General features: G+C 47.6%; 2 protein-coding genes and 1 long non-coding RNA gene across 6 annotated transcripts; 1 reads left to right on the top strand and 2 right to left on the bottom strand.

Annotated features, from left to right (window-relative positions):
- On the bottom strand, positions 1-1,545 carry LOC136492362 (uncharacterized). The gene is made up of 3 exons (XM_066488409.1): positions 597-1,545; positions 225-524; positions 1-151 (listed from the first exon to the last, which is right to left on the bottom strand). The coding sequence occupies exons 1-3, from the start codon at positions 1,196-1,198 to the stop codon at positions 1-3; spliced, it is 1,053 nt and encodes a 350-aa protein (XP_066344506.1). The 5' UTR covers positions 1,199-1,545.
- Positions 1,546-3,812: 2,267 nt separating this feature from the next.
- LOC136491480 (starch synthase 3, chloroplastic/amyloplastic-like) lies at positions 3,813-17,605 on the top strand. 2 transcript variants are annotated; one of them, XM_066487794.1, is made up of 16 exons: positions 3,813-4,044; positions 4,306-4,369; positions 4,461-5,915; positions 12,389-12,588; positions 12,765-13,035; positions 13,654-13,826; positions 13,896-14,003; positions 14,756-14,865; positions 15,326-15,428; positions 15,733-15,903; positions 16,019-16,147; positions 16,509-16,691; positions 16,794-16,925; positions 17,015-17,126; positions 17,211-17,334; positions 17,423-17,605. In XM_066487794.1, the coding sequence occupies exons 1-16, from the start codon at positions 3,949-3,951 to the stop codon at positions 17,553-17,555; spliced, it is 3,564 nt and encodes a 1,187-aa protein (XP_066343891.1). In that variant the 5' UTR covers positions 3,813-3,948; the 3' UTR covers positions 17,556-17,605. The 2 variants fall into 2 exon arrangements, with proteins under 2 accessions (XP_066343891.1, XP_066343892.1); XM_066487795.1 differs by having other exon boundaries at positions 4,026-4,116; positions 4,311-4,369.
- On the bottom strand, positions 17,443-21,718 carry LOC136491481 (uncharacterized). Of its 3 annotated transcripts, XR_010768049.1 has the most exons (4): positions 21,317-21,397; positions 21,135-21,230; positions 20,908-21,017; positions 17,443-20,805 (listed from the first exon to the last, which is right to left on the bottom strand). It is a non-coding gene; the product is annotated as an uncharacterized lncRNA (long non-coding RNA). The 3 variants fall into 3 exon arrangements; XR_010768048.1 differs by having other exon boundaries at positions 20,908-21,020; positions 21,135-21,718; XR_010768047.1 differs by having other exon boundaries at positions 20,908-21,718.
- Positions 21,719-22,715: the final 997 nt, after the last annotated feature.

Genomic DNA, 22,715 nt, shown 5'->3' with positions numbered 1-22,715 from the left:
TCACTTGGCCTTGGCCTTGGCCTTCCCCTTGTCCTTCCCTCCATTCTTCTTAGGTGGTGGAGTTTTCTTCACTTTAGTTGCTAACTGCTTCCTCCTTGGTGTAATTTTTTTCACAGGCTCAGGTTGGACTTTATCTTGTGCAAACAGTGCTCTATTATAGGAAAAACATATTTAGTTACCAACATAGTTTCAATTAACCATCTTAAAGAAGATGAAATGAGTACCTTCTAATTGGTGTTTCTGGTAGAACAGCTTCCAAAGCCATTAGTTCCAGGCCTCCTTCTTCTTCCCTTGCTGCTTCAAATTCATTTCTTATAGCTTCCATTTCCTCCCTTGCTGCTGCTTTTGCTAGTTCCCTTGCTGCTTCTGCCTTCATTTGTGCTTCTAGGGCCTCCCTCTTAGCTTTTGCTGATGCTTCTCTTGCCAATGCTGCTCTTGTTCTTGGAGTTACTACTTCATCACCACCAGATGTCTTGGCCTTCTTCCTCCCAACCTTGGCTGGTTTCTTCTTACTTGCTCTCTTCCTACAAAGTGTAGGGTCAGTGGTTATCATTTACAAAAAAAACAAAAACAAGTAAATCACAGTTAGAAGGCACCTTTTCTTTGTTCCAGTGCGGGGACACTTCCAGCTACTAGCCCTATGACCATACTCTTTACAGTTTGGGCACCTGACTTGCCTAGTTGCTTTGCTTCCTGTCTCCCTTGCTGGTTTCATCCTATTTTTCCTCAATCTTCTAGGCTCTTTCTTTTTCTGTAGTGGAGGGTGCACTTTGTACCCCTTGGCCACCTCAGGCCATTGATTCCTATCAGTGATGCTTGGAATTATACCTGCATATGCTGCTTGAAACTTGGCCACAGAATAATAGTTGTCCACAAAGGATCCCATGTCAGGGTTCCTCATGCTGGTGATAACTGTCAGTGCATGTGGACATGGTTTACCAGTTAGTTGCCACTGCCTGCAAGTGCAAATTTTCTGAGGTAAGTACACAACATGCCTTCTAACTTCTTCATCTTTGTACACCTCAGTGACCTCAGCTTCAGTAGGGTGGCCGTTGAAAACATGCATGTGACCTAGTCCCCTGGAGGCAGCATTGATCTGATAGATGACAACAGGCAATATACCAGGAGGCAATGCTATAGAAATCTTCCTTCTTTTGGCAAACAAGATCATTATCTGCTCTCTAATGGCATCTACCATGCAGTGCACAGGCAGGTCTTTGTGCTCTTTGATCCAAGCATTCTAAGATTCTGCTAGATTATTGTTTATGTAGTCACACTTGATATCAGCAGAGAACTTGCTTCTTGCCCAAAGAAATGGATGGTGCTCATCAAGCCATTTCTGCACCTCTAGACTAGCTGCCAACACTTTGTCAAAGAAGTACTTGAACTTATGTGGGGAATATGCTCTAGCTGTAGGCCACATATTCTTGCCATACACATCACCTGTGTAGTACTTCTTCATATTCTCCATCAAATGCCTAAAACATTCTCTCCACTCTGCATCTGGAAACACACTTTTTACAGCTGACTCCAAACCCTTGCATGCATCTGTGCAGATTGCTAAGTGCTCCATGGGTCTAATTGCTTTCCTAAGTTGTTCCATAAACCAAACCTAATTGTCTTTTGTCTCAGAGTTAAAGAAGCCAAATGCTAAAGGAAACAACCAGTTATGGCCATCTAGAGCTAAGGCTGCTGGCATGTGGCCATTCCAGGACCCATTCAGAGCAGTAGAGTCTACATTGATATAAGGCCTATAGCCATTCAAAAAACCATCTATACTTGCTTTGAATGCACAGAAGAATCTGCTAAACCTAACTTTGCCTTCATCATCTGTGATAGTGTCTATCTCTACCACACTACCAGGTGATCTTAGTTCTATCTCAGCCTTTATCCTATACAACCAATCGAAAGAATCATTCCACTTACCAAAAAGCTTTTCAGATGCTCTCCTAGTCCCATTGTACATTGTCTGGTAGGGGATGTCAATACCATATTTGAATTTCAACTCCTTTTTCATCTCTGTAGCCCCCATTGATGTCTTCTTCTTTAAGAATTGAACTGCTCTCTCTGCCACCCATTTTATTGAGGCCATAGTGTTGTCTTCAACCCTTTGTGTAGATGCACACTTATGATCTTGTTTATTTATTCGAATCTGCATGTACAAAAAAAGCCATACATAAGTATAATTGAAAGGCTTCAAACCACCAGTTCAATGGAGAAGATGCAATGCAAACAAAAACTACAACAAACATGTGTATATAATCAGAAAATGTACCCTGACACTGCCATCATGTTGGGTTCTGGCTCTAAGTTTCTATGGGCAGCCTAGAGCACCATAGCAGACCCTATATCTTTCTTTGTCTGAATGCTCAGTAACAAGCTCAAACTCCCTTTTTATAGCATATTGTTTAATTGCTAGCCTAAGCTCCTCCATGCTGGGATACATAGTGCCTACACTCATATCAGGATTGTTCCTGTCCCATTCATACAGTGGCTCTTCATGAGCAATGTCATCAACATCAACAGCTGCTGCATTCATGTCTTCATGCATCTGTGCTGACATAGCTGGAATTGGCACCTCTTGTGTACCATGTTCTTCCTCTCTTGCCTCAGCTTCCTTGAATCCCATAGCCTCATATATCTGATCCTCATCAACAAGCTGTGTAGCAGTACCATCATCTTTAGGGTTCTCTTGAATGGTTAGAATGCTCCAATCAACTACTGCTACAAGTTGTTCATCATGGGGGGGGGGTGGGGTGCTACAAGTATCACCACAACCTTCAACATCATTAGGCTCTGCACTATGTTCATTAGTCACACCAGAGACACATCAAGCTCTAGAAGCAGCTGAACTAGCATTGTCATTACACACATCTTTCTTGACAACATCAATAGTAAGAAAAGCCACCCTCTCATCCCAGTGGTCCTTAATCATTTGCTGCACATGTTCATCCCTCCTAAGCTTCCACTCAGAGCTAGTTTCTTGGTCTACAACCCAGACTGCAAGTGTTTGAGAAGCCCCCCAGATAGTCTTTGTTGATAAATCATCATGGAATTTAGCAAGAGAATACTGATCGTTCCTATCAAACCAGATGTCATGCTGCTACTCTGCCATGTCCATTGTACCATATTCATCAGCAACATATGGACCAACCTTAACAACTAGCCTAAATGCACTGCCAGGATCGATCCTAGCATCATCATAGACATGGAAAAACATGAGCAAGTACAGACTAAGTACTACACACCTACTGTGGTAAAGTGCTTACCAAGGAGGGCAATCACCAGTGGCCATTGCGACATGGATCAGATGGAGACGTACTACATCAATCGCCTATGAAGAAAATAGCAGAGCAAGACGAAATCAGCGAACATTAACCTAATCCCTAACCCTAACCCTACTCGGCGCGAGCTCTGTGTCCCAGTTACGAAGTAGGGCACGTACCTTCGATCTGTCGATGATGGATGTGCCGAAGAACACCAAGGTTGCCGTCCGTGGTGGCCGTGGCGGTGGAGACGAGCAGGATGGGGGCGGCGGGCTGGCAGAGGAAGGAGGCGGCGGCGAACGAAATGGGGAGGGGGAAAAGGGAGAGAGCAACGACGCGTCTGATTGAAAGATGGCCGGGGGCAGCGGGGTCATTTCCCGTGTCGGTGCCAGCGTGTCAGCACGAGCCGACGTGCCACATAGGCGAAAGTGGTAAAAATGAAAGGAGCACGAACTAAAACGGCTAAATTTATAAGCATCATTTTAAGAGTGCGATTCCTGTAAGCGACGATCGTAATAATGGTAAATATGTAAAAAGCCCCCGATGCAAATACGCGGAGCCTGGAGTAATAAAATACAGAGTGAGAGAGAGGAAGGAGGAGACGGTCTTTTCTTTTCTTGAGCCAAGGAGGGGGATCAGGGAGAGTGAGTGAGGGCTGAGGGGGGAGGTTTTGCCGCCGGCAATGGAGATGAATCTCCGGGCGCAGAGCCCGCTCTGCTCCCGGGGCAGGCCCGCCCTCGTCGTGCGCCCGGCCGCTGCCGCCACTGGCCTCACGCTGGTGAGTTACGACCTTTCCTGTTGTTTCCTTCCCCTTTTCGCTTTCTGGTCCGTGTTGTTCGTTGCTGGGTGTTCTGATTGGTGGCTGGGCATCCGGGAAAAGCCGTTGCTCTGTCTGTGGGAATGGGGAGCGAAGTGGGCTGGGTTTAGCAGGCTGCGTGGAAACAAAGATTGGTTACAGAGTAACAGAACTTGTGATACCGAAACATCAGTCGTGGAGCTCGTACGCTGACACTTTTTGTACCTTTGTCTGCTGTTACAGTCTGTCATAAGGTGCAGCAGATTCACGAGAGGCGAGCTTGTTCGATGCATGGTATCAATTTCAGGTTTGAGGAACGATTTTTGTTACAGCAATCTCACTGCTCTACTGCTTAGCTCATGTTTCTTTTTTTCTTCTTCTGACACTGTGTTACTCAGATTATCCTAAGAGGAATCCGAGGAGGACGTCGACTTCTAAGAGCAAGGGCGTCGTGTCCGGAGGCGGAGGGTATGCTTCAAGACCTACTGCTGAATCCAGCACAAAGAAGATAGACCTGAGCAGCAACGATGAAGGTGATTTTAGCAGAACCAATGGGTCACTCTATGGTGAGGCAACAGAGCAGGCAAGTACTGCAGAAGAATCGTCTCAGGTTTACTTGCCAGGAGACAATTCAAGCACTGCAGAAAGGGACGAAGCTGGGATCGAAGAAGAGGCTGACCAAATTCAATCTTCAGCGCTGTCTTCAGCGTCCGTGGATGATGACTCAATCGACAGGAAGCTTGATGAGTACTGTGGTAAAATAAGTGCACTAGTAAGTTCAAAACCTGAACCTTCATCGCTTGCAAGTGTTGCTGGACAAAGTGAATCAGTTGGCGGTGTTCACGGGCAAGAGGAACCAGTAACTGGTTCCGAGGATCATGACAGTTCAACTGTTGATGCACACATAAAAGGCAGGCCATTTGCTGAGGCCGTTGTGGGATATAAGGATTTTACTGAATCAGCAGCGGGGAAGGCAACCAGCGAGAATGAGGAAGAACCAGTTGTCTCGTTACAAGATGTGGTGGGGTTAAGTACAGATGCAGAGGAAGAGTTTCCAGTATCTGAAGGTGATCCAGAAGTGCTACTGAGGAGGCTTCAAGAGCTTGCTGATGAGAATGATTCGATTGGGAACAACTGTTTTGTTTTCCCTGAAGTAGTGAAGGCTGATTCAATGATTGATATTTACTTAAACCGCAGCATGTCGGCCTTAGCTAGTGAGTCCAATGTTTTTGTAAAAGGAGCATTCAATGGTTGGAGATGGAACTCTTTCACTGAGACAATGTATAAAGGCGAATTAAGAGGGGATTGGTGGTGCTGCAAGCTCTACATTCCCAAGCAGGCATACAGATTAGACTTCGTATTCTTTAATGGTGGCACTGTCTATGAAAACAACAATCACAATGATTTTTTCCTGGAAATAGAAAGTGACATAGATGAACACTCATTTGAGGATTTCTTGGTTGAAGAAAAGCAAAAGGAACTCGAGAGGCTTGCTGCAGAAGAAGCTGAAAGGAAAAGACAAGCTGAGGAGGAGCGCAGGAGAGCGGAAGAAAGGGCCGCGATGGAGGCTGACAGAGCACAAGCAAAGTCTGAGGTTGAGATGAAAAAGGAGAAATTGCGCCAGATGTTGAGTTCGGCCAGCAGATATGATGATAACTTATGGTACATAGAACCTAACACCTACAGAGGAGGGGACAGGGTTAGATTGTACTATCACAGAAGCTCAAGACCACTAATGCATAACACTGAGATCTGGATGTATGGAGGTTACAACAACTGGATTGATGGACTCTCAATAGCTGAAAGACTTGTCAAATCTCAAGAAAAGGAAGGTGATTGGTGGTATGCAGAAGGTATGTATATTTACTCTTTTCATCCCTTAGGATTTATGTTACCCTTTCTGTTCAATTTCAGATGATGTTATTGTTTTTTCCTTTCATGATCTCCAACCTGAAACTCTACTTTGACATACTACATGTTATATTAGTAGATATTAATAAAGTATGTATTGGAAGGCCCTTAGAACAATCTATTAGTGATGGATAAGTCTCATGTGTGGCTGGTCTTTGTGGGGTTGTGCTGCTCACATGGTCCTTGTGGCTGTTTTTCTGTTTTTAGGACAACATCTTAGACTTGAGGACAGCATCTTAGAGGACAGCATCTTAGACTAGAGGACAGCATCTTAGCTAGGACAGCATATTAGCATCTTAGACTAGCATCTTAGACTAGCATCTTGGCATATGCTTGGCTGGCTAGCAGCCTATAAATATGTAACCCAACCCCTCAGGTTGGTATGGCATTTGTGTGAGTTTGTGTGAGAAATAGACAAGAAAATTGCCCCAACTCCTAGTGTCATTCTCTCTCGATGAGAGTAAGAATTCTCCTACTACCAAGAGTGAGAATTCAGCGACTAACAACTGGTATCAGAGCCGTATTATCCTGTAGCCTGAGCATCTCTTGCTCATCTTCTCTCCAAGCCCCACAACAGCCCCAGCTGTTGGCAGCAGCAGCTCCTCTGGCCACTCTTGTTCACTCCTCTCCTAGCTCGTCTGAAGCAGCCCTCTCCCCATGTAGCAGCCCCCCGGTAGCGCGTCATGTCCGCAGGGCAGTCTCAGCGCTCGGTCGCCTCGAGCACGCGGTGTCGGCAGGAGGCCGAACTTGCCGCGGCAGAGGAACGCGAGCGAGTGGCGGCAGAGACCGCTGCGGCGGCGGCAAGGGCGTCGAGGCTGGCAGCGGCGGAGCTGGCAGCAGCCAGAGCGGAGGCGGAAGCAGCGGCGGCGGCGGATGCAGCGCGTGCGGCGGCAGCGGAGGTCGAGTTTCTGCGCGGCAGCGTCAGCAGCTCCGTTTGTGCTGACGACAGTGCCGACGCGGACCTCGAGCTGCTAGAGAGGGAGGCAGCGCGAGCGCGGGCGGCGCAGTGGGCAGCCGCGCACGCCCACGAGCGTGGCGGCAGCCCAGACAGGCGCGGACGCGCTGGCGGCGCTCCTGGTGGAGGCGCGCACGGCGGTGGCGTTCTTGGGGCAGCCGCGCACGTCCACGAGCGTGGCGGCAGCCCAGACAGGCGCGGACGCGCTGGCGGCGTTCCTGGTGGAGGTGCGCACGGCGGTGGCGCTCCTGGGGCAGCCGCGCACGTCCACGAGCGTGGTGGCAGCCCAGACAGGCGCGGACGCGCTGGCGGCGCTCCTGGAGGAGGCGCGCACGGCAACGGTGGCGGACGGGTCGATGGAGATCGCGGCCTTCACAGGCAGCGTGGCTCTCTCTCCCCGGATCGGTACCGTGGTTACCACGGGTTCCAGGCTGTTGTCAGGGACGTCGGCCCCGGCGGTGGGTGGCCTACCCTCACCAAAACCAACTACGTCGAGTGGGCTGCGGTGATGAGGGTAAAGCTCCAGGTGCGACACATGTGGGAGGCAGTCCGGTACGGCGACGTCGACTACGACCTAGATCGACGGGCGCTGGATGCTCTCATCGCTGCAGTCCCGCCCGAGATGCAGTTCTCGCTTACCAGCAAGCGGACTGCCAAGGAGGCTTAGGACGCCATCGCTGTGGCACGCATCGACAGCGACCGCGCCCGCAAGTCCACACTGTAGGCACTTCACAAGGAGTGGGAGAACCTGCCCTTCAAGCCAGGTGAGGACGTTGATGACTTTGCTCTTCGTCTCAACACTCTGTTGCAGAAGATGGTGCAGTTCGGCGACGACACCTACGGTGAGGAGAGAGCTGTCGAAAAGCTCTTCCGCTGCGTCCCCGAGAAGTACAAGCAGATGGCTCGCTTGATCGAGTCTCTGCTGGATCTCTCCACGATGTCGATCGAGGAGGCGATAGGTCGCCTCAAGGTCGTCGACAGCGATGAGCCACAGTCCCTCTCGGGGCCCATCACCACTGGCGGGAAGCTCCTTCTCACTCGGGAGCAGTGGCTTGCCAGCCAAGGTGACCGGAGGAAGGGGGAGCCTTCTTCCGCGACAGGCGGCCGCAAGCAGGCCGGGGCGCGAGGATGTGCCGAGGGTGATGCCCGCGGAGGCGCCCAGGGCGGCGCCGTCGGCAGGCACAAGCCGTCACGAGACGACACCTGCCGCAACTGCGGCCAGCTTGGCCATTGGGCCAAGGACTGTCGACAGCCACGACGCGGCCAGGCCCACGTCGCACAGGCGGCGGAGGAGGAGCCGGCTCTGTTCATGGCACATGCTAGCATCGAGCTACCTCCAGCGGCACCGGCCGCAGCGGCTCTCCTCCACCTTGACGAGCCAAAAGCACACGCCCTCCTCGGCGACAGCTCCGGCAACGACAAGACTGACGGGTGGTGCCTCGACACCGGCGCCACCCATCACATGACCGGTCGATGGGAGTTCTTCATCGAGCTTGACTCTAGCGTCCGAGGTTCCGTCAAGTTTGGGGATGCCTCCGGCGTGGAGATCAAGGGCGTCGGCTCCATCATCTTCACCGCCGTGTCTGGTGAGCACAGGCTGCTCACCGGAGTCTACTACATCCCCACGTTGAGGAACTCCATCATCAGCTTGGGACAGCTGGATGAGAACGGTTCGCGCGTGGTGGTTGAGGATGGAGTCATGAGGATTTGGGATCGCCGTCGTCGCCTTCTTGCCAAGGTATCCAGAAGCGCAAATCGACTCTACGTCCTTAACGTACAGGTGGCACAACCCCTCTGTCTCGCTGCTCGTCGGGACGACGAGGCGTGGCAGTGGCACGAGTGTTTCGGGCACCTTCACTTCGAGGCCCTGAAGCGGCTCAGTGCCATGGAGATGGTGCGAGGCTTGCCGTGCCTCGACCATGTGGAGCAGCTCTGCGACGTCTGCGTGTTGACGAAGCAGAGGCGACTCCCCTTTCCCCAGCGGGCGAGCTTTCAAGCCAAGGAGAGGCTCGAGCTCGTGCACGGGGACTTGTGTGGCCTGGTGACGCCGGCCACACCGGGAGGACGACGCTACTTCCTACTGCTCGTCGACGACTTCTCCCGCTACATGTGGGTGATGGTCCTCGGCAGCAAGGGAGAGGCTGCGGACGCCATCAGGCGCGCGCAGGCTGCTGCGGAGGCGGAGTGCGGCCGCAAGCTGCGCGTGCTGCGCACCGACAACGGCGGCGAATTCACGGCGGCTGAATTCGCGTTGTACTGCGCTGATGAGAGCATTCAGCGCCACTACTCCGCGCCGTACAGCCCGCAGCAGAACGACGTCGTCGAGCGGCGCAACCAGACGGTTGTGGGGATGGCTCGGGCCCTTCTCAAGCAGAGGGGGATGCCGGCTGTCTTCTGGGGAGAGGCGGTGGTGTCGGCCGTCTACATCCTCAACCGCTCGCCTACCAAGGCGCTCGACGGCAGGACGCCGTACGAGGCTTGGCATGGGCGCAAGCCGGTGGTCTCCCACTTGCGGGTCTTCGGCTGCCTCGCGTTCGCCAAGGAGCTTGGCCACATCAGCAAGCTCGACGACAGGAGCACTCCGGGAGTGTTCATCGGCTACGCGGAGGGCTCGAAGGCCTACCGCATCCTCGACCCGAAGACATAGCGTGTGCGCACGGCGCGCGACGTTGTGTTCGACGAAGGGCGAGGATGGGCGTGGGACAAGGCGGTGGACGATGGCTCAGCTCCGACGTACGACGACTTCACTGTCGAGTATGTCCACTTCGAGGGAGCTGGGGGAGTAGGCAGCTCTTCTTCGGCGAGCGCGTCTACCCCAGTCCCCGCGCCTCCACCGACCCCGGCGCCTGCTACTCCGACAGCACCACGCTCTCCAGCCAGGACCTCGGCTGCGATGAGTTCTTCGCCGGCTCCACCACAGCCGGCAACGCCACGCACTTCAGCATCGACAGGCACCTCTCCGGACACGTCTACTCCAGCTCGTGTCGAGCACAGCCCGGTTGAGCTCGCTACTCCGCTCTCTCACGACGAGGAGCGCATCGACGCGTACCACGACGACGAGCCATTGCGGTACCGTACGATGGAGAACCTTCTCGGCGACCAGCCAGTGCCGGGACCGGTGCCTCACGACCTGGAGGCGCAGTTGCACCTTGCGTGTGACGACGGCGAGCCTCGGTCGTATGCAGAGGCCGAGCGCGGCATGGCGCGCCGCGATGTAGTTGGAGATGGATGCGGTTGAGAAGAACCGCACCTGGGAGCTTGCTGACCTTCCTCGTGGTCACCGCGCGATCACCCTTAAGTGGGTGTACAAGCTGAAGAGGGATGAAGCCGGCGCCATCGTCAAGCACAAGGCTCGCTTGGTGGCATGAGGTTTCGTGCAGCAGGAGGGGGTCGACTTCGACGACGCCTTTGCTCCCGTGGCACGGATGGAGTCCGTGCGACTCTTCCTTGCGCTAGCTGCCCTGGAGGGCTGGCGCGTTCATCACATGGACGTCAAGTCGGCGTTCCTTAACGGCGACTTGAAGGAGGAGGTCTACGTGCACCAGCCGCCGGGATTTGCGATCCCCGGCAAGGAGGGCAAGGTACTCCGCCTGCGCAAGGCCCTCTATGGCTTGCGGCAGGCACCGAGGGCGTGGAATGCCAAGTTGGATTCCACGCTAAAGGGGATGGGCTTCGAGCAAAGCCCGCACGAGGCGGCCATCTACCGACGGAGCAATGGAGGAAATGCCCTGCTGGTGGGTGTCTACGTCGACGACTTGGTGATCACTGGCACCAAGGATGCGGAGGTGGCAGCATTCAAGGAAGAGACGAAGGCCACCTTCCAGATGAGTGACCTGGGGCCTCTCTCCTTCTACCTGGGAATCGAGGTGCACCAGGATGACTCTGGGATCACGCTTCGACAGACCGCCTACGCCAAGCGCGTCGTTGAGCTAGCTGGGCTCACCGACTGCAACCCAGCTCTCACTCCGATGGAGGAGAGGCTGAAGCTGAGCCGCGACAGCACGACAGAGGAGGTGGACGCTACGCAGTACCGGCGTCTTGTGGGGAGCCTTCGCTACCTCGCCCACACACAGCCGGACTTGGCATTCTCCGTCGGCTACGTTAGTCGATTCATGCAGCGACCGACGACGGAGCACCAGCAGGCTGTGAAGAGGATCATCCGCTACGTTGCGGGGACTCTCGACCACGGCCTCTACTACCCGAGGTGCCCTGGGGCGGCACACTTCGTCGGGTACAGCGATAGCGACCACGCTGGCGACATCGACACCAGCAAGAGCACGAGCGGGATCCTCTTCTTCCTCGACAAGTGCCTCGTTAGCTGGCAGTCGGTCAAGCAGCAGGTGGTGGCCCTGTCCAGCTGCGAGGCCGAGTACATAGCGGCCTCCACCGCTTCGACTCAGGCGCTCTGGCTCGCTCGACTGCTTGGTGATCTCCTCGGCAGAGACACTAGAGCGGTGGAGCTCAGGGTGGACAGCAAGTCCGCTCTGGCCCTGGCAAAGAACCCCGTGTTCCACGAACGCGGCAAGCACATACGGGTGAGGTACCACTTCATCCGAGGCTGTTTGGAGGAAGGGAGCATCAAGGCGAGCTACATCAACACCAAGGACCAGCTTGCGGACCTGCTCACCAAGCCCCTTGGGAGGATCAAGTTCCTTGAGCTCTGCTCCAGGACCGAGATGGTTCAACTCTCCCACAAAACGACGCACAAGACTTAGGGGGAGAATGATGGATAAGTCTCATGTGTGGCTGGTCTTTATGGGGCTGTGCTGCTCACATGGTCCTTGTAGCTGTTTTTCTGTTTTTAGGACAGCATCTTAGACTAGAGGACAGCATCTTAGAGGACAGCATCTTAGACTAGAGGACAACATCTTAACTAGGACAGCATATTAGCATCTTAGACTAGCATCTTGGCATATGCTTGGCTGGCTAGTAGCCTATAAATATGTAACCCCAACCCCTCAGGTTGGTATGGCATTTGTGTGAGTTTGTGTAAGAAATAGACAAGAAAATTGCCCCAACTCCTAGTGTCATCCTCTCTCGATGAGAGTAAGAATTCTCCTACTACCAAGAGTGAGAATTCAGCGACTAACAATTAGAAACCTCTTCTAACAAAAAAAAAGATAATAGCTTTCATGTGGCCAATCTATATGGCTATAAAATATGGATGGTCATATTTTAGAAAGTTTGACCAAAAGGTTGTAAAATTTAATGGAATCAAACCATTATATCATGGCGTAGGTTGTACTGCAACAAGTTAAAATTGTTCTAAGCATAAAAGAGGTATGGTAGCCTGAAATCCTTATGCCTTTAAGTTACCTACTGAAGGTTGTATTTTCAAGTACATGCTTATCTCATGAATGAATCTGAAGATCTATCATGTGCTTGATCTTTGGTGTTGAGTTGCTCTTTTCTCTGTTATGCATAAATCTTACTTTTGACTTTATTCCATGTATTTTATAGTTACATTACCTGAAAGGGCATTGGTGTTGGATTGGGTTTTTGCTGATGGGCCACCTGGGAATGCAAGGAATTATGATAACAATGGAAGGCAGGATTTCCATGCTATTGTTCCGAATAACATATCGATATCAGATGATATCTTTTGGGTGGAAGAAGAACATAGGATTTTTGCAAGGCTTCAGCAAGAGAGAAGAGAAAGGGTGAGTGCTGAAAGAATAAAGGATAGTTCAGAATAGACTTTGTATATAGTAGGAGCAATGCGTACTTGTACCTAGTGACCTAGATACTTATTAAACAAGAAGCAATTGTTCCGATACTCTTTCAACTACATAATTGACAAAAGATGAATTGATTGTTGCTTTCTTTCCCCAAATAGGCTGAGAGATCTGCAAAAATGAAGGCTGAGATGAAGGAAAAGACTATGAGAGCGTTTCTCCTCTCACAAAAACATATTGTGTATACTGAGCCACTTGAAGTACGCGCAGGAACTACTGTGGACGTTCTTTATAATCCTTCTAACACAGTGCTGAATGGAAAGCCAGAGGTTTGGTTCAGAGGTTCCTTTAACCGTTGGACTCATCCAAGCGGTCCCTTATCACCACAGAAGATGGTAAAGGCCGAGAACGGTTTTCACTTACAAACAACAGGTGTGCCAAACATACAACATATTGCAATTTTTCATTGGACAGATTTTTATATTAACATTACTATCAAGTACTCCTAGATGGCCTTCAAAAGTATTTTTATCCTAAGCTACTTGTGTATTCTATCTTGTATGGTGAACTAGTTGGTATATATTAGTCTTGGATATGTTTCTATAAATCTAGGGTTCTAAAACTCTTCAGCACTCCAAACTCCTCACTGTTAACTGTAGCCCTAAGGGGCTAAGGGCCAAATATATATTTTTGTAATAAATCTAAGGGGCTTGGGACTGAAAGGCTATGTTGTTGTTGTTGTTGTAATAAATCTAAGGGCCAAATATGCAAGCGATCTCTGTGTACACATATGCATGGAAACCCCTGCAGTCCTTTACTACGAAGAAATACATACAGGTACATATGCGATCTAATACTCACATCTTCCCTATCAGAAGGGATATGGTAAGCATGTGGATATGTTATCCAGCTAAAACACAATTTTATTTTTCCCAAACCTATCGAATTCATGTCCATCACATTGTTCAATCATTGTTGCCAATATTGATCAATGTTTACCGATTTCCTTCTCTGAGTTCTCTCTAATTTATCTGTTTGTTTTTTTCCCAGTCAGGGTTCCCCTGGATGCATATATGATGGACTTTGTTTTCTCTGAGTCGGAAGGTGGAATATATGACAATAGGAATGGGATGGACTATCATATTCCTGTGGCTGATTCGGTTGCAAGGGAACCTCCAATGCATATTGTGCACATTGCAGTGGAAATGGCTCCTATCGCAAAGGTAGATTTACATTTCGTATTTTGTGACACAAATGATGGTGCTACTTGACAACTACCAATATCGACACAGGTTGGAGGCCTTGGTGATGTTGTTACAAGCCTTTCACGAGCTGTTCAAGATTTAGGCCATAAAGTTGAGGTTATTCTGCCGAAGTATGATTGTTTAAACCTAAGCAGTGTAAGTTTGTCTACTGGTGTAAAATGTCCCGCGTCTTCTTTTCTTTTCCTTTTTATCTATCTCCTCTCCTTTCTTTCTTTTCCAATTTTGCAGTGTCTTTTTCACTTTAATGAAGTTACGTTCAACAACAACAACAACAACAAAGCCTTTAAGTCCCAAACAAGTTGGGGTAGACTAGAGTTGAAACCCAGCAGAAGCAATCAAGGTTCAGGCACGTGAATAGCTGTTTTCCAAGCACTCCTATCTAAGGCTAAGTCTTTGGGTATATTCCATCCTTTCAAGTCTCCTTTTATTGCCTCTACCCAAGTCAACTTCGGTCTTCCTCTGCCTCTCTTCACGTTATTATCCTGACTTAGGATTCCACTACGCACCGGTGCCTCTGGAGGTCTCCGTTGGACATGTCCAAACCATCTCAACCGGTGTTGGACAAGCTTTTCTTCAATTGGTGCTACCCCTAATCTATCACGTATATCATCGTTCCGAACTCGATCCCTTCTTGTATGACCGCAAATCCAACGCAACATACGTATTTCCGCGACACTTATCTGTTGAACATGTCGTCTTTTCGTAGGCCAACATTCTGCACCATACAACATATATCTAATGGAGGCTGAATGTTCTCAGTACATCCTTCATATTAATCTGCAGTGCCTTTTTATATTATTTATGTATAGTGTTTCATGTGTATGGATGACCAATGATAGTTGGTGGATATCAATATCCTTCATTATGTTGGCTTCCTTCGGTTGCAGGTGAAGGATTTACATTACCAACAAAGTTTTACTTGGGGTGGCACAGAGATAAAAGTATGGTTTGGAAAGGTTGAAGATCTCCCTGTTTACTTCTTGGAACCACAAAATGGGTATGCAGTACTTCACTCTCTATTTTACAGGAATACTTGATTTCTCAGTTGTCAATTGTCATTGGCTACATTGTCTTATATAGATAATTACTTGGCTGAAACTGGCTGAAAACACTGTTCGGAACATCCGATGGGACATTGTTAGACCAGTTCTTTTTTATGTATCAATATTGGTTCCTTGTCATGCTTTTCAGTATGTATATTTAGATTAGCTGTCACATTGTTAGACCAGCTCAAGTACAAGGTGTTGATGGTGGCATCAGTAAATTCTGAATATTGTCGTCTTATATTTTGCCAAAAAAGAAATCGACTACATTTTACTACTATTTTCTGTAAGATCTAAATTTTCTGTTCTAAGTAGGTTCTTTGGTTCGTTTTTTTTGTTATTATCGTTTGCAACAAAATTTTGGAGCGCTGTAGCAATTTAACTCTAGGCTGTATTTGATATTTCTTTCTGCAGGATGTTTTGGGTTGGATGTGTCTATGGGAGGAATGATGAGAGTAGATTTGGCTTCTTTTGTCATTCTGCTCTGGAGTTTCTGCTCCAAAAAGGATCTTCTCCTGTGAGTACATGATTGTTAAGCAACAATTCATTTTAAGTATCGTGGCTTACCATTTCCGTCACATTTGCTCTTTTTTTGTGCTGCTGGTGCATAATAACAGTTAGTTTATTATGTGATTTGATATTATGCTAATAATGGAGCAATTTTTCTTTCAGTTTCTACTTGCCAAATTTTTTCTAACAGCAGCTCTCTTTCTCTAAGATGTGGAACATTACAACATGTGTTGCATACTGTTACCTTGTTGACTGCTCCTTTTTTCCCCAAAAAAACTTCTCATGGGGTTGATATGTTCTTATTCTTGCAGGATATCATACATTGCCATGATTGGTCAAGTGCTCCAGTTGCTTGGCTATATAAGGAACAGTATGCTCTTAATGGGCTGGGAAATGGTCGGATTGTATTTACCATCCACAATCTTGAGTTTGGAGCACATCACATTGGCAAGGCAATGGCACATTGTGACAAAGCTACAACTGTGCGTACCTTGTTTTCTTTATTGTTGTGTTTGTTGTACAAATCCTTTAAATTTCTCAGTTGTGCTCCTGTTTGTCTGATTTAAAATTTTAAACTGTTTTGGCTATCCCTTCCAGGTATCTGATACATACTCAAAGGAAGTGGCTGGACATGGAGCTATTGCACCTCACTACTACAAGTTCTATGGAATTCGAAATGGAATTGATCCTGATATTTGGGATCCATATACTGACAACTTTATTCCGGTACACTAATGATCACGGAGTGTTTTCATATATACTTTTATTAATTGATATGCATTTGTCCATTTACTACCTCATTGGACTTGTAAGCTTGCGTCAAGAGTGCAGCTCTAGTTAAATTTACCTTTTATTTTATCCTATGGAACAGCCTACGCTTTTGCTAATTTTCCTGGGAATTTTCAAACATCTTGGGCTATGCAAGGCTGGAGAATTCTGTTGCAATTAATTTGAATTAGATGTTTGTTGTACCACTACCACTGGCATACTTCATTTACATCGGATGTAGATCAATGATGCAACTTTTGTTTCAGTACCATTATGAACAGTTTCTGGCTCAACTCTTTTTTGCTGCATTCTATTTCAGGTCCATTATACATCAGTGAATGTTGTTGAGGGCAAGAGTGCTGCAAAAAAGGCATTGCAGCAGATGCTTGGATTACAGCAAATTGATACCCCTGTTGTTGGAATCATCACTCGTCTAACAGTCCAGAAGGGAATCCACCTTATCAAACATGCAATGTATCGAGCTCTTGAACGCAATGGACAGGTCTTATCTTTTTCTTGCTCAGGAATTGCAAGTTTATTATGTTTCATTAATTCATTTACACTATGTTCAGATTTCTCAGAACCGATGTGTGTTTCTATATAGGTGGTTTTGCTGGGTTCTGCACCAGATCCTCGCATACAAGGTGACTTTACAAATTTGGCCAGTAAGCTGCATGGTGAATATCATGGTCGGGTGAAGCTATGTTTAACCTATGATGAGCCACTGTCGCATTTGGTTGGTTTCAGATCTCCTGCCAATAGCCCTGTGTATTAGAATTTGAAAAAAAAACCCTGATGGGTGCTGAATTTATGATCCTGTTGTAGATATATGCTGGCGCGGACTTCATTCTTGTTCCTTCCATCTTCGAACCTTGTGGTCTAACACAGCTTATTGCTATGAGCTATGGATCCATCCCGATTGTTCGGAAAACTGGAGGTTCGTATACGTATGTAATAATGATATTCCCTTGGCATTGCGTTTCAATTTGGCATTAAAAGGTTTTTTCCATGCATGCTGCAGGCCTGTACGACACCGTCTTTGACGTCGACAATGATAAGGATCGGGCTCAAGCACAAGGCCTCGAGCCAAATGGATTCAGTTTCGAAGGAGCTGATAGCAGTGGTGTGGATTATGCTCTCGACAGGCAAGTATAAACCCGTCTGAACTTGCGTAACCTGCAATGCTGTAACACACTAACACTACTTATTCCACCTGTGGTCATTCTATTTCAGAGCTATAACCACATTTTATGATGCCCGCGACTGGTTCAATTCCCTCTGCAAGCGGGTAATGGAGCAAGATTGGTCATGGAACAGACCTGCTCTAGACTACATGGAATTGTACCATTCTGCTCGCAAAAACTGATACCTTTTATCTAAAGGGAAAACAGGCTCGGTTTGCCCAGGTTAGGAGCATCTCAATGTTGTCCTGAGTTTCTGATGAAGACTCGACTTCGGAGTTCGGACCAGTTCTGGGAAAGCAAAGCGAAAAGCCTTGGGTCAAAAAAGTGCAAGTTTGAACCTCTGCTTTCGCTTTTCTTTATAGCTCTGGATGGGCAGATTTGACGTGGGGGCGTGGCAGTGAGATGGGCCGCCCGAGTGATGGACGCCCGATGCTACACGGCGCGCATATATGGTTTAGAGAATGTTACTCGTCGTACGTATATACGCATGGTAGCTAGCTAGGAGTAGCTTGCAAAACAACAGTGCGTCAGTAACGTATACCGGATACACTGCCTGAGGTAAATAGGCTATATAGGCTATCGATATGCGAAGTACGTATACACATCTTGAAGTGTTTTCCTAGTAGTGTTTCTTATCCAGAAACGGCTTCACCTGTAAGTTGCCACACCTCCAGAAGATCTGCATTATTGCAGGCGAATAAGACCGTAGTAAGAGCAGATAATCAACAGGGTTTTCAATTCCAAAGGGAAAAAAGAGCAGCTATAGATTCGCGTCCATGACCATAACCATGAGGGTGGTATATCAGCCTGCTCCCTTCTTCTGCAGGCTACGTGATAGAAACTTGGAAGGGTATATATCCATACAGGCACAATGGAGGCGGTGGTGCATATGTTTGTGGTGTTTACACGAATATTTCTTTTATTTCACCAAGATAGCTAGATCTAGTCTAATTGTTTGCAAAGTCATTAAGAGAAGTTTGTGATGTCCTGACATGAAAACAAATCTAATTGTGTCCCAACAGTTTGTATTCGTACTGATGACGTCATCTGGAAATATTGAGAAATTTTATAATGGTTGAAAAAAATATATGGACCATCAATCATGGGAAATCAAATATTTGCAGTCAGTACACTGGAGAAATAACGGGTAGTTTTTGGCTCTGGCCCTATATATACCCCTCCAACTTGCTCTCTTGGCATTCTAAAGTTATAGCCAACACTTGTTGCTGTCCAAGAGAGAACTTCGGGCTATTGGAGTGATTTGGATTTGCTAATAGAAGACTAAAGACTCTATTAGTACTTAGGGTGTAGCTCTTCTCATTAGGCTTAGTTGGTCAAGTGACAGTTTGCTTGTTACTTTTGGTGATCGCATCACCTAGACAGTTTGGTGGTGATCGGTGGCTTGGTGATCTCCCGAAGTAGCTTGTGGGAGGCCTAAGATGGTGTAAATGGTTGTGGGTGATTCATCGTGCTAGAGTGGTGAAGAATCAACCCGTATAGAGCACTTTGTTCTTGTGAGGATGGAGGAGCATTACCTCGCGAGGTGATCCAACGAGGACTAGGGGGAATGCTGACTCTCTGATACCTCAGAATAACATCGCTGTGTTACTAACTTTTCTCTTTACTTTGAGCATTTAATTTCATGCAATTATTTTCCTAAAATTGCCATGTTAGACTAATGTTTGAACTAGGGTGCAAAACTTTGTGCGGTAGACTAGAAACACTTGACTAGTCACTAGAAACACCTTCGGTAGGGAGTGACTACAATCCCTCACCTCTGAAATCCCTACATCTACCTATGTATAAACAAACGATAGAGGTGAGGTGTGAGCAGTGGTGGAGCTTGAGGAAAAATATAGAGGGTTCAACAAGAAAATATATATGGTTTAGGGAGTGTTGGGGTGGTCCTTATAAAACTTCATTAGCAAAATATACATATATCTATAGTATCCTATGCAAAATTGGAAAAATGAGGAGGGCATGGCCCCACCATGGCCCAATGAAGCTTCGCCTATGGGTGTGAGAGAAGCAAAAGTGTCTATACACCCACTATGCCTTCAAGAGACATAATCCAAAGATGCTGGGAAGGGGAAACAAGAAGAGGAGGACAATGAATAAGAGGAGAGTAACTTGGGGCAACCACTTATCTCCAATGTTTGGAAGAAGCGTAGACTTTGGAGGGCCCCTCCTATGGTCATAGTTTGCTCTGAGTCTTTGCCTCCATCGAGCGAAATAGGACGGGGGACCAAATTTGGGAAGTCAGAGATTTTCAAACTCTGTAGTTGGGGAGGTAATAGCAGTAGACCTTCTTATACTTTGGCTGCTATTTCCTCATCTCATCTTTGCTGGTCCACCACACCAAACCTAGTAACTTCTCACACTTGCACACAATGAATTTGTGGAGCTTTGGAAATAAGGCAATAGACGCGTTAGCTGCTCTCCATTAGCACCACACTATGCAATGGTGAAGTATTCAACTGGACATTGACATCTGACATGATCATCACCATAGTAACACTTGAAGGTTTCACAAATTTGAAGAGGCTAGAACTAGTTAAGATACCAAAATTGACTAGTGAGTCATTCTCTTATTTGAAAGTAATTACCATCAAAATTGCCTAGAACTCATGGAGTTCCTTTTATCACATGCCGGTGGATATGACCAAGATGATGAGGCTAGCCTTACTTGATTTCCTAAATTAGAAGAGTATGAAATTTGGTTAAATTTGAAATTTCCAGTTGAAATTGTACGAACTTTGGAGGGCGCTTGCCCCCCTCTCACCCTTCCCCTGCCACTGCTTGTATTCCTTGGTCTAGTGCTACGCGCTTACTATTGCACATGCTGGTTCATGGATTAAGCAATCGTAATTAAGAGGATATTCTAATTCTCAGTTTATTTTGGACATTAAGGGCAAGGATGCATTGATAGTGCCTTTTGGAGAGCGTTGAACTTTGGTAATCTATTCAAATGAGAAGTGTTGACTTTGTGAAGATGTCCTCGTTTGTCACTTGTTCTCCTCGAGAAGCTATCATCCCTAAATGTCCTCGAGATAATTGATTCGAGTGATGTATTTCTTTGATTGAGGGCGATCAACTGTTATCATGTCATATATCATTGTCTAGTTGCACACGTCACCATTGCAGAGTATGGTGCTAATGGAGGGTAGCTGACACATCTATTGTCTTATTTCCAGAGCTCCACAATTTCACCATGCACAGGTGTGAGAAGTTAAATGAGTTTGGTGTGTGGCGGACCAATAAAGAGGAGATGAGGAAACAGTAGCTGCAGTATTAGGAGGGCTAATGCTAGCTATTACCTCGCTAACTACTTGTTTGATGAAAATCTCTGACTTCTGAAATTTGGTCCTCTGCCCTAATTCAGAGCTGAGAGCTCAGACTCTCGAAATAGCTAGGGATCTGAGACGACGGTGCCTGTGCAAATGCAACTAGTCACAACTCACAAGCCAGGAAGATGTAGTACTTACATTTTTACCATTTTCAGAAAATGGAAAGAAGTCAGTAGAGGTGTAGTACGTATTGATGGTCAGGAGACGAGTGGAGACGGCGAAGAGTGGGCAGCTCAGGCGTGGTGGTGATTGATGAACTGCTGACTGTTATTATAATACAAGGTGATCTGCTGCAGCCTGCTGTGCAAGGAGACACGGCGGTGAGCAGACAACGAAAGTATATATGGCACAGTATTAGGGTTCAGGCAGGAAACAGTGATGGATTATATCAGGGTCGGAGATGAGCAACTTTACCCGGCCAAGGACAGGGATAGGCACATGCACAGGCCGGGGACAGCGATTTTCCCTTGCCCACCACTCAACGCGCCGGGCTGATGACAATCTCCACGCCTTGGGCGCAGGATCAGGAAATAAACCATCAGCTACACTGCACAGCTAGTAATTCTAGTATTTGCTATATATGTATACGTACTCACCCAAGGGAAATGAGAACCTGGTCAGATCACTCGAGCGAGATCCGGTGGGTAAGAGGCACTGCTCTGGAGCTGAGCAACTATATATAGCACTGCACAAGCAAAGGAAAATTGCAGTGATGGACTTGGTTGGAGTAGATGCACCGATCCACCATATGCTTTTAACTTGCAGCAAAGCAGAAAAGCAGATGCTTAACTTGCAATGACACTATCTAGCACTAGCACCTCACTGCTTGATCGATCACTACCACTGCCACTGCCAGGCCTCCTTGCCTTGTACCCTGCTATCCTACTGGCTGCTGTGCGTTGCCATTGCCACAAACTAGCCTTCGTTGCGAGCGTACAGATGGACCTTATAATGATTATATTGCCATTCGGGAAGAGTCCTCTAGCGTACGGCCGGAAGAGGAGGGACGTCTATGCCTGTATGATCTTTTTTATAAAACTAAATGCCTCGCTTATGCTGAAAGGACGGCGACTGGTGGGCTGATGGGACCCTGTCGGCAGCATAGTAGCCGACTAGGTACCCGACCTTGCCAGACATGACAGCCCAGTGGACGCATATCGGCCCGATAGGCATGTTGGCACCCGGTTAGCCGATAGGACCCAGTCGGCCTTCGGATAGCCAAGAGGCTCTAAAATATCTACGAATCATCTTCTCCATCGCGTTCTCTCTCTCTCTCTCTCTCTCTCTCTCTCTCTCTCTCTCTCTCTCTCTCTCTCTCTCTCTCTCGTTCATCGGCACGCCATCGCCCGCCGCTCCTCCTCCGCCACGTAGGCGGCTTGGGCTCGCCGCCGGCCCCTGGAGGCAAGAACTCAGGTACGTTTTTTCCTTTTTTAGTTAGTTTAGTTAGGTTTTGTTAGTTTAGGCTTTTAGTTTAGTTCGATTTTGTTAGTTTAGGGTTAGTTAGTTTAGTTATTAGTTTTTCTGTTTTTTCTAGTTTTAGGGTTAGTTTTAGATTAGTTATTAGTTTTGGCTGTAGTTGTAGATTAGGGTTAGTTTTACGGTATAAATTTTAAGGGTACCTCAATTAACTTACGATATTTTGAACGATGCGAGCAGGAATGTCGACCGATTTAGTCCCTTTTAGAATTTACTATGGCAACGGTGAAATTAGATATGGAGACAGCGGGGTAGACCTTACCGATTTCCAGTTGTTTGACATAGAACTTAATTTGCCACTAGATTACAGTCGGAAATAAGTTTTAGCCTGGCTACACAAGCACTTAGGTGTTCCGCCCACCCAAAACCATTTCAGGATTAGTATGTTGGTGCCTAAAAAGCGGAAGAATGGATGGAGGTGGGAGCTGTACGAGGCCAGTAAGTCTTGTTGCATTAAGCGTTCATCTAGATGCCGTCATAGTATTATTCATTATTAATTGTATTGCAGGGCATTCAAGG

Source organism: Miscanthus floridulus, chromosome 11 (genome assembly GCF_019320115.1).
Source record: "Miscanthus floridulus cultivar M001 chromosome 11, ASM1932011v1, whole genome shotgun sequence".
Classification (NCBI taxonomy): Eukaryota; Viridiplantae; Streptophyta; class Magnoliopsida; order Poales; family Poaceae; genus Miscanthus; species Miscanthus floridulus.
The sequence above is the reverse complement of the archived record's forward strand: the minus strand, read 5'-3'. Positions and strand labels throughout refer to the sequence as shown.